We start from the raw sequence: 12228 nt of genomic DNA on the forward strand, positions 1-12228 counted from the left end.
GTAAAATAAGGCAGGATATGGCCAAGGTAGACTGGGAACAGCTACCTGTGGGGAAATCTACAGAGGAGCAGTTCAAAAAGGAAATGGGAAGGGTACAGGCTCGATATGTTCCCTCTAGGGTGATAGGAAGAAGTAACAAGCCCAGAGAGCCATGGATGACCAGAGATATTTAGGTTACGATGAGAAGGAGAAGAGGCTTTTAGCAGGTACAAGGGAAGCAAATCAGCAGAGGCATGAGTAGAGTACAGAAAGTGCAGGGTGGAGCTTAAGAAAGCAATTAGGAGAGCTAAGAGTGGATATGAGAAAGTTCTGGCTGGTAAAAGTAGGGAATATCTCAAGATATTCTATAAGTATATCAATGCAAAGGGGATAACCAGGGAAAGAGTAGGGCCTATAAAGTTCCAAGGGGGCAATCTATGGGTGGAGCCAGAAGAAATTGGTAGAGTGTTGAATGAATACTTCACATCTGTCTTCACCCAAGAGGATGAGGATGAAGGTATCGAACTCGGGGAGAGAGACTGCAAGGTTCTTAAGCAAATTGATATCGGAAGTGAGAAGGTATTGGAGGTGTTGGCAGGCTTAAAAGTGGACAAATCTGATGATTTGGGTCCCAGACTGCTGAGGGAGGCAAGGGAGGAGAACGCAGGGGCTCTGACCCAAATTTTTAATTCCTCTGGCCACAGGGGAGGTGCCAGAGGATTGGAGCACAGCTAATGTGGTTCCGCTATTTAAGAAACGTTGTAGAGATAAGCCAGGGAACTACAGGCCAGTAAGTCTCACGTCAGTAGTAGGGAAACTATTGGAGAAAATTCTGAAGGAGAGAATCTATCTCCACTTGGAGAGACAAGGTTTGATCAGGGATAGTCAGCATGGCTTTGTCGGAGGGAGGTCATACTTAACAAATTTGATTGAATTTTTTGAGGAGATGACCAGGTGTGTAGATGAGGGTAATGCAGTTGATGTTGTCAAAGGCTTTGCTGAAATCCATATTGACATGGTCCCACATGGGAGACTTATAAAGAAGGCAAATGCACATGGGATACAGGGTAATTTGATATCTGGATTCAAAATTGGCTTAGTTGTAAGAGACAGAGGGTGATGACAGAAGGATGCTTTAGTGACTGGAAGCCAGTGTCCAGTGGCATACCACAGGGATCTGTGCTTGGTCAACTATTATTTGTCATTTATACAAACAACATAGATGACTATGTGGGGGGTAGGATTACTAAATTTGCGGATGACACAAAGATTGGCCAGGTAGTTAATACTGAGGTTGAGTGTCATGGGCTACAGGAAGATGTGGACGAGATGGTCAAATGGGTAGATAAATGGCAGAAGGAATTTAAATCTGAAAAGTGAGAGGTGATACACCTAGGAAGGAGTAATTTGACAAGGAAGTATTCAATGAACGGCATGACACTAGGACATTCTGAGGAACAAAGGGACCTTGGTGTGTGTGTCCATATATCTCTGAAGGCAGAGGGGCATGTTAGTGGGGTGGTTGAAAAAGGCTATGGGACATTTGCCTTTAACAATCGAGGAATAGATTACTAAAGTAGGGAGGTCATGTTGGAGTTGTATAGAACCTTGGTGAGGCCACAGCTGGAGTACTGTGTGCAGTTCTGGTCACCACATTATAGGAAGGATGCGATTGCACTGGAGGGGGTGCAGAGGAGATTCACCAGGATGTTGCATGGGATGAAACATTTAAGTTATGAAGAGAGGTTGGATAGACAACTCTTTCTCCAGTACATTGATGACTGCTTCAGTGCTGCTTCATGCTCCTGGCTGGACCTGGAAAAATTTATTAATTTTGCTTCCAATTTCCACCCCTCCATTTTCACATGGCTCATGTCTGACACTTCCCTTCCCTGACCGCTCTCTCAATGTCTGGTGATAGACTGTCCACCAATATTCATTACAAGCCTACTGACTCCCACAGCTACGTTAACTACAGCTCCTCACACCCCGCTTCCTGTAAGGACTCCATCCCATTCCCTCAGCTCCTTCGCCTCTGTCACATATGTTCTGATGATGCCACTTTCCAAAACAGTTCCTGACATGTCTTCCTTAACCAAGGTTTTCCCATGGTGGTTGACAGGGCCCTCAACCGTGTCTGGCCCATCTCCCACACATCCGCCCTCAAACCTTCCTCTCCCTCCCAGAACAATGATAAGTGAGGACAAGGGGGACCCTATCACCCCACCAGCCTCTGAATGCAAAGGATCATCCTCTGCCATTTCCGCCAAGTCCAGCATGCCACCACCAAACATCTTTCCTTCAAACCCCCTGGTGACATTCCGCAGGGATTGTTCCCTTCGGGACACCCTGGTCCACTCCGCCATCATCCCCTACACCTCAGCCCCCTCCCACGGCACCTTCCCATGCAAGCGCAGAAGGTGCAACACCTGCCCCTTCCCCCTTCCTCGCCATCCAATGGCCCAAACACTCCTTTCAAGTGAAGCAGCATTTCACTTGCACTTCCCTCAATTTAGTCTACTGCATTCGCTGCTCCCAATGCGGTTTCATCAACATTGGAGAGACCAAACACAGACTGGGTGACCACTTTGCGGAACACCTTCGGTCTGTCCGCAAGCATGACCCAGACCTCCCTGTCGCTTGCCATTTCAACACACCACCCTGCTCTCATGTCCACATGTCCGTCCTTGACCTGCTGCAATGTTCCAGTGAAGCTCAATGCAACCTGGAGGAACAGCATCTCATCTCCTGACTAGGTACTTTACAGCCTTCCGGATTGAATATTGAGTTCAACAACTTTTCATCATGAACTCTCTCCCCCATTCCCACCCCCTTTCCGATCCCCCCTTTTCCAATAATTTATATATATTTCTCTTTGCCCGCCTTTTCCGTTATTTTTAAATTTATTCCCATCAATTGTTTTATCTCTACCTTTTAGTCTATTTTGATCCCTTCCCCCCATCCCACACCCACTAGGGCTATCTGTACCTTGCTTGTCCTGCTTTCTACCCTTAATGTCACCATTAGCCCGTTTCTTAGCTAATATCACCACCGTCAACATCTCTTTGTCTTTTTGTCTATGATATCTTTTGGCAATTTCTACCTATCACTGGCCCTATATCCAGCTCTATTTGTCACACCCCCCTTAAACCAGCTTACATTTCACCTCTTTTCTATTTTTCCTTAGTTCTGGTGAAGAGACATACGGACTCGAAACGTTAACTGTATTCCTCTCTGCAGATGCAGTCAGACCGGCTGAGTTTTTCCAGGTATTTTTGTCTAGGATAGACTTGGGTTGTTTTCATTGGAGCACAGAAGACTGAGGGGCGACCTGATCGAGATGAACAAGATTATATGAAGGGCATGGACAGGGAGCAGCTGTTCCCCTTAATTGAAGGGTCAGTCACAAGGAGACATAAGTTCAAGGTGAGGGGCAGGAGGTTTGGGGGGGGGGGGGGGGTGCGGGGGGATGTGAGGAAAAACTTTTTTTACCCAGAGGGTGGTGACGGTCTGGAATGTGCTACCTGGGAGGGTGGAGGAGACGGGTTGCCTCACATCCTTTAAAGTACCACCAGGATGAGCATTTGGCATGTCATAACATTCACAGCTATGGGGCAAGTGCTGGTAAATAGGATTAGGTAGGTAGGTCAGGTGTTGCTCACGTGTCGGTGCAGACTCGATGGGCCGAAGGGGCTCTTCTGCACTGAGATTCTGAGATTGTGTGATTCTATTGAAGTTCTTTGAGGAAGTATTACATGCTGTGGATGAAGGGGAACCAGTAGATGCACTGTACTTCGATTTCTAGAACGGATTTGATTACGTGCTACATTAAGGGTTATTATGGAAAATAAGCACTCATGGTATCAGGGGTAACATTGACATGGATAGAAGGTTGCCTGGCTAACAGGAAGCAGAGAGAAGGCATTATCCATTTTGGCAGGGAGAATAAAAGAAAGACATATTATCTAAATGGTGAGAGGTTGCAGAGCTCCTAGATTCAGAGGGATCTGGGTGTATTAGTGAATGAGTTGCAAAAGGCTAGTATGCAGGTACAGCAAGTAATTCGGAAAGCTAACAGAATGTTATAATTTATTGCGAGGAGGATGGAATCTAAAAGTAGGGAGGTTATGCTTCAGTTATGCAGGGCACTAGTGAGGCCACATCTAGAGTATTGTGTACAGTATTGGGCACCTTATTTAAGGAAGGATGTAAATGTGTTGGAAGCAGTTCAGAGAAGTTTTACCAGACTAATGCCTGGAACAGGCAGGTTGTGTTTGAGGAAAGGATGGACAGGCTAGGCTGGTATCCACTGGGGTTTAGAAAAATAAGAGGAGACTTGATTAAAGCATACAAGATCCTGAGGGGACTTGACAGAATGGATGTGAAGAAGCAGTTTCCTCTTGTGGGAGAATCTAGAACTAGGGGGTCACTGTTTAAAAATAAGGGGTCGGCCATTGAAATGGAGATGAGACGAAATTTTCTGAGGGTCGTGAATCTTTAGAACTCTGTTCCTGAAAAGGCAGAGGAGGCAGGGTCTTTGAATATTTTTAAGGCAGAGGTGGATAGATTTTTGGTGAGCAAGGGGCTGATAGGCTATCAGGGTTAGGCGGGATTCAGATGAGGGTACTATCACATCAGCCATAGCCTTATTAAATGATGGAGCAGGCTTCAGTGGCCGAATGGCCTACTCCTGCACTTGTTCACATTGGAGAGGAGGAGAAAAAGGTGCCAATAAGGGAGGGTTTGTGATAGGGTGGAAGGCAGGAGAGAAAAAAAAAGACACCGGTAATGAGAGAAGTAAAAGAAACAAGGAGGTGGAGGAACATCATGTGTGACATACTATGTGGGGAAAAAAAAAAAAAAGGGAACAGTGGTTATGATCTGAAATTGCTGAACTCAAATGTTGAGTCTGGAAGGCTGTCAAGTGCCTAAGTGAAAGATGGAATTCTGTTCCTTGAGCTTGCATTGAGCTTCATTAGAACAGTGTAACAGGCAGAGGCCAGAGGTAAGAGTATATCACACAAAATCAGTGATTGAACAGAGGTGTTTCAAAAAAGCAATCATACATTGAGGGGTGTAACAGGTCGAGGGAATGGTCCCTTTGGGATGCTGGAAGATGGGTTTGGTGGCAGCATTATATTGCAGGTGGTAGAAATGGCAGATGATTTTTTTTACTCATTCATGGGATGTGGGTGTCACTGGCTGGGCCAGCATTTATTGCCCATCTTTAATTGCCCACAAGGTGATGAGCTGCCTTCTTGAACTGCAGTCAATGTGGTGTAGGTACACCCATAGTGCTGTTAGGGAGGGAGTTCCAGGATTTTGACCCAGTGACAGTGAAGGAACAGTGATATATTTCCAAGTCAGGATGGTGAGTGACTTGGAGGGGAACTTCCAGGTGGTGGTGATTCCATCTATCTGCTGCCCTTGTCCTTCTAGATGGTAGTGGTCGTGGGTTTGGAAGGTGCTGTTTACAGAGGCTTGATGAGTTCCTGCAGTGTATATTATGGTGCACATTGCTGCCAATAAGCGTCAGTGGTGGAGGGAGTGTGTATTCGTGCATATGGTGCTAATAAAGAGGGGTGCTTTGCCCAGCTTTGAGTATTGTGGGAGCTGCATTTATCCAGGCAAGTGGCGAGTATTCCATCACACTCCTGACTTGTGCCTTGTAGATGGTGGATAGGCTTTGGGGAGTGAGGTGGTGAATTACTTGCTGCAGAATGCCCAACCTCTGACCTGCTCTTGTAGCCACAGTATTTATACAGCTAGTTTAGTTCAGTCTTTGGTCAATGCTAACCCCCAGGATGTAGGTAGTGGGGGATTCAGCAATGCGAATGCCATTGAATGTCAAGGGAAGATGGTTATTGCCTGGCACTTGTGTGGTGTGAATGTCACTTGCCACTCATTAGCCCAAGCCTGAATGTTGTTCAGGTCTTGGTACATATGGACACTGACTTCAACATCTGAAAAGTTGTGAATGTGCAATGTTCAACACCAATCATCAGCAAACACCCCCATTGCTGACCTTATGGAGGGAAGGTCACTGACAAAGTAGCAAAAGATGGTTGGGCCTCAGACACTACCCTGAGTTACTCCTGCAGCAGTGTCCCAGGGCTGAGATGACTGACCTCCAACAACCACAAAACTATCTTCCTTTGTGCTAGTGGAGAGTTTCTCCCCCCACCGATTACCATAACTTCAGTTTTACTCAGACCCCTTGATGCCACGTTCTGTCAAATGTTGCCTTGATGACAAGGGCTGTCACTCTCATCTCACCTCTTCTAATCATGTTCAGACCAAGGCTGCAATGGAGGTCAGAGCTGAGTGGCCCTGGCAGAATCCAAGTTGAGCATCAGTGGGCAGGTTATCGCTAAGCAAGTGCTGCTTGATAGCACTGTCAACCACTTCCATCACTTGACTGATGATTGAAAGTAGACTGTTGGGGCTAAGTGGCCAGGTTGGATTTGTCCTGGTTTTGTGGACAGCATATACCTGGGCAAATTTCCACATTGTCAGGTAGATGGCAGTGTTGTAGCTGTACCGGAAGACTTTAGATAAGGGCAAAGCTAGTTTTGAAGCATAAGTCTTCAGTACTATTGCCAGAATGCTATCAGGGCCAACAGGCTTTGTAGTGCCCAGTGCTTTCAGCCATTTCTTGATATCACATCGAGCGAATCAAATTGGCTGAAAAGTGGCATCTATGATGTTGGGGACCTCAGGAGGAAACAGATGGATCATCGACTCAGCAGTTCTAGCTGAAGATGGCTGTAAATGCTTCAGCCTGTTCTTTTTGCTAAGCTCCCCCACCATTGAGGATGGGGATATTTTTGGGGCCTCCTCCTCATATTTAGTTGTTTAATTGTCCACCAACATTCATAACTGGCTATGGAAGGACTGCAGAGCTTAGATCTGATCTGTTGGTTGTGGGATCAATTAGTACTGTCTATTGCACGCTGCTTATGACTGTCTTGCCACCTTGGGCCACCCCTCCCAACATCAATAAACTTTGTTGGCGTGTCCCCCTCTTTTACAGTATGCCCAAGTTGCCTGCCTGCCAAGACTTTTATGCACATAATGACCCAAGAACATCTCACTCAAAAGGAAGCAATACAGTCATACAAACATACAAAATAGGGGCAGGAGGTCATTTCAGCTCCTTGAGCCTGCTCTGCCATTCATTATCATGGCTGATCTGTTTGCATTTCAAATTCCACATTCCCATCTATCCTCAATAACCTTTGATTCTCTTGCCTAACAAGAATCTATCAACCTTCACCTTAAAAACATTCAAATCATCCTGCCTCCACTGCCTTCTGAGACAGAGTGTTCCAAAGTCCCACAACCTTCAAAAAATGTCTCATCCGCCCTATAAGGGCAACCCCTAATTTTAAAAACAGTGCAGTGAACTCTGGGCTCACCCACAAGGGGAAATAGCCTCTCCATATCCACCTTGTCAATCCTGTTCAGGGTCTTATATTCCTCAATCAAGTCACCCCTCACTTTTCTCAATTCCACTGGAAAAAAGCCCAGCCTGTCCAACCTTTCCTCATAAGACAACCCACTCATTCCAGGTATCAATCTAGTAAACCTCCTCTGAACCACCTCCAATGCATTTACATTCTTAAACAAGGGGACCAAAACTGCATACAATATGAGATGTGGTCTCACCAATGCCCTGTATAACTGAAACACAACCTTACTTTTATGTTCAATTCCACTTGTAATAAAGGATAGCATTCCATTAACCTTAATTACTTGCTGTACCAGCATACTAACTATGTGACTCATGCACCAGAACACCGAGATCTCTCTGTAGTTTGGAATTCTGCAGCTGTTCTACATTTAAGTAATATTCTGCTTTTGTATTCTTCCTGTCTAAGTGAACGACTTTACACTGTCCACATTATACACAATCTACCAGATTTTTGCCCACTCACTTAACCTATCCATATCTGTCTGCAACCTCCTTATGTCTTGTTCACAACATACATTCCTACCTATATTTGTGGAATCTGCAAATTTAGCTACCATGCCTTCACTCCCCTCATCTATATCATTGATATAAATTGTAAAAAATTGAGGCCTAGCACAGACCCCTGCAGGACTCCGCTCATTACATCCTGTAAATCAGAAAGATAACCATTTATATATACTGTTTTCTGCCCGTTAGTCAATCTTCTATCCATGCTAATACATTATCCCCTACACCATAAGATTTTATTTCCTTCAACCCTTGTGGCACCTTATCAAATGCCTTCTGGCAATTCCAGGACAGCATGTCTACAGGTTCCCCTTCATCCATGGTACATGTTACTCTTTCAAAAAAACTCCAATAAAATTGGTTAAATATGATTTCACTTTCATAAAACCATGCTGACTCTTCCCAATTACCTTAAGTTTTTCTAAGTGGCCATCTATAACCTCCTTAATGATCAACTCTATCACCTTTCCCATGACAGACATCAAGCTAACTGGCCTATAGTTTCCGGTTTTCTGCCTCCCTCCCCCTTCTTGAGCAGAGGGGTAATATTTGCTACTTTCGAGTCTGCCAGAACTTTTCTAGAATCTAGGGAATTTTGGAAAATTAACACCAACACATCTACTACTTCATTAGCCACCTCTTAAGGTCCTGGCATGAATTCCATCAGTATCCAGAGACTTGTCAGCCCACAGCTCCATCAGTTTGCTCAGTACCACTTCCCTAGTGATTGTAATTTATAAAGTTCCTTTCTCCCTTCCACCTCCTGATTTACAGCTAATATTGAATGTTTTTTTCTATCCTCTGTAGTGAAGAGAGAAGCAAAATATTTGTTCATTTCATATGCCATTTCCTTATTATCTACTATTAACTCCCCATTGTCAATCTCTCTACAGGACCAACACTCACTTTACTCACTCTTTTCCTTTTTAAATACTTGTAGAAACTCTTGCTGTTTTTAGATTTCTAGCTAGTTTCCACTCATACTCTAACCTTTTAGTCATTCTCTGCCATTTTGAATTCTGACCAATCACCCAATCTGCCACTCATCGTTGATGCTTTCCCTAACTTCTTTAGTTAGCTACAGATGGTGGATCCATCATTTCAAATTTTTCTTTATAGTAAGAATATACTTATTCTGAAAAACCCCCTAAATGTTTGCCACTGCTTCTCTATTGATCTATCCCCTAGCCTAGTATTGCAGTTCACTTCAGCTAGCTCAGTTTTCATGCCCACATAGTTGCCCTTATTTAAGTTTTAAATACTAGTCTTAGATCCACTCTTCGTCCTTTCAAGCTGGATGTAAAATTCAATCATATTGTGGTCACTGTTACCTAGGGTGCCTTCACTTGAGGTCATTAATTAATCCTGTCATGTTACACAATACCAAGTCTAATATAACCTGCTCTCTGGTTGGTTCCAGAACGTGCTGCTCTTAAACTCTCTCAAAAGCATTCTATGAACTCCTAATCTAGGGTACTACTGCCATTCTAATTTATTTATTTGATTTTTTTTTTTTTTACAAGAGTTTATATGTAGGTTAAACTCATCCATGATTATTGCCGTTCCTTTATCACAAGCACCCAATATTTCTTTTTGTATACTTTGTCCTAAATTGTGGTTACTGTTAGGAGGCCTGTAGACCTCTACCAATAGAGACTTCTTTCCCCTACTATTCCTCATCTCCACCCAATCCAATTCCACATCCCTTTTAGCAGCATTTTGTTTTATTTCAGTTTTCCAGCATCCACAGTATTTGTTTTTTATCCACATCCTGGTCTCCTGAACAAAAGGTCATCTTTAAATATTGCATCAATGCCATCCTTGGTCAACAGTGCTACTCCTCCACCTTTATCTAGCTTCCTATTCTTCTTGAATGTCATTTACCCTCAATATTCAGGACCCAATCTTCATCATCCTGTAGCCATATCTCCATAATGGCTATCAGATCATGTTTATTTACTTCAACATGTGCCATCAATTCATTTAATTTGTTATGAATGCTACATGCATTCAGATACAGAGCCTTTAGTTTCGTCTCTTTGTAAGATGTAGTCTTGACTATTGATATATTCTTAGGTTTTATCTCTTTGCCTCTTCCTGCTATTCCGTGGCCCTCATTTCCCATATTAATGTTATGGTCTCCTGCCTTGAACCATCCTCTGATTTGTCACATCTATGCAAGCTTCATCCCTCATCCCACCCCCTCTCCCTTGTTTAGTTTAAAGCCTTCTCTACTTTCCTAGTTATGCAATTCACAAGAACATGGTTCAGGTGTAGACTGTCACTATGATGCAGCCCCCACTGACATTGTTTAAGTGTGGCTTACAAATGTTTAAATTTTATATTTGCTACTCTACTTGTAGAGAAATAAAACAAAGTGGTAAATGCTAAGAGGAAATAAATACTTGCAAGTTTAAGCCTTACAATCTAGGGTGTGCTAGACAGGTGTGCAGTGTTTAAGTTGAGTTACATAAAATATTAACTAAATTTGAAGGAAGCAAACCCAAATTATCACATCAAAAGTGACCAAAGTATAAAGACATGAATGGAAAGTAGTTAAAAATTTAAAGAAGAAAAACAAAAATCTATATTCAAAGAGTAATATGTGTAGAATGGTCTGCCATACATGGCAGAAGGACAAAAATCAAGATCAAAACACAGGTGGGTGCTATTATGACAGTGCTGCAGAAAAGTTTCAATGGGCTAAATGATCTTTTCCCATCTCTTAAAATTCTTGAATAATACACATAGGGATATGGAGGAAACAAAAAAGTTGTTTTCAATCATTTAAAGATTTGAAGCAGTGTTACTGAACTGTCCAGAAGTCTGGAGTTCATGAGTTCAAACCATCTCAGCAGGCGGGGAATTTAAATTCTATTAACTAGACTTTTAATTCCAGATTTATTAATTAGTAATGGCAACCAAGAAACTACTGGATTGTCATTAAAATAAGAAAATTTAGTTCACTAATTTGGTTCTTTAGGGTAAAAAAAAAAATCAGCTGTCCTTAATTACGAGACTCTCCAGGCCCACATTAATGCAACTGGCTCTTAGTTGCCCTCTGAAATGGTCTAGCACACCATTTAGTTGTATTCACCACCACTTTTTAAAGGCAATTAGATATGGGGAATAAATGTGGCACCTGTATCCTGTGAATGAATAACAAAAATATCCCTTCAATATCTTCTATGCATACAAACCTTTGCAAGACGTGCCCTCTTGATCAGGTCATTGAGTTTTCGTAAAGCAGCATTTCGAGGAAGGCTCTGGATATCTTTAAACAAATCTTGTTCTTCAGCCTCGAAAAGCTTGCGATTGTCTGGAATCAGCAGAGGATGAGACCAGAACGAGCCAATGTACACCCGAATCACTTCGGGAGTATTGACAATTTTCCCCAGAGACCACATGAGCGCACCATAAACACGCATCAGCTGTTGGGTCTCAATCTGGTCTGCCTTGTTCAACACCACACGAATCTTGTCCTCATGATTCTTCAGTGCTTTGATAACTTCAGAAAACTCATCAGAAATGTCCAGCTTGTGAGCGTCAAACAGGAGGACGATACGATCAACACGCTCTGCGAACCATTCCAATACTGCAGCAAAGTCATAACCTGGAAGTGACAGCAAATGGAAAGTTTACTTTGCTTTAAAATAGGAAGGGTACAAAATCATCTGCAATTTTTCCAAATTAAAAGGGGAGAAAGAAAAGATAAATGTACAGGTATACTTTTGTGACGGGAAGTGGTGACAGCTAATGATCTACATACGAACATATGAGTTAGGAGGAGTAGGCCACTTAGCCCCTCAAGCCTGCTCCGCCAGTCAATAAGATCATAGCTGATGGAATGCAACTTCAACCCCACATTCCTGCCTACCCCCTATAACCTATCTACCTTTACCTTAAAAATATTCAAAGGCTCTGCTTTCGCAGCCTTTCGAGGAAGAGTTCCAAAGACTCTCAACCCTCAAAAAATTTCTCATCTGTCTTAAATGAGTGACTCGTTATTTTTAAAACAGTGACCTTCACTTTCATCCACCCTGTCAACACTCCTCAGGATCTTAAAGGTTTCAATTAAGTCGCCTCTTGCTCTTGTAAACTCCAGTGGAGACAAGCATAACTTGTCCAGCCTTTCCTCATAAGACAAACCAGCCATTCCTGGGATTAGTCTAGTAAACCTTCTCTGAACTGCTTTTAAAGCATTTGCATCTTTCTTTAAATAAGGAAGAGACCAGTGCTGCACACAATACTCCAGATGTGGTCTCACC

The 12228-nt window shown here is 43.1% G+C and overlaps 1 protein-coding gene across 1 annotated transcript in view; it reads right to left on the bottom strand.

The window, feature by feature from the left end:
• Positions 1 to 12228, bottom strand: part of LOC121278228 (EH domain-containing protein 3) — an 88715-nt gene that overhangs the window by 21701 nt on the left and 54786 nt on the right. The window contains exon 4 of the mRNA XM_041188448.1: positions 11161 to 11573. Coding sequence (XP_041044382.1) covers positions 11161 to 11573 — 413 coding nt within the window. The remainder of the gene's footprint in view (positions 1 to 11160; positions 11574 to 12228) is intronic.

The sequence above is a fragment of the Carcharodon carcharias genome, chromosome 5 (assembly GCF_017639515.1).
Source record: "Carcharodon carcharias isolate sCarCar2 chromosome 5, sCarCar2.pri, whole genome shotgun sequence".
Taxonomy (NCBI): domain Eukaryota; kingdom Metazoa; phylum Chordata; class Chondrichthyes; order Lamniformes; family Lamnidae; genus Carcharodon; species Carcharodon carcharias.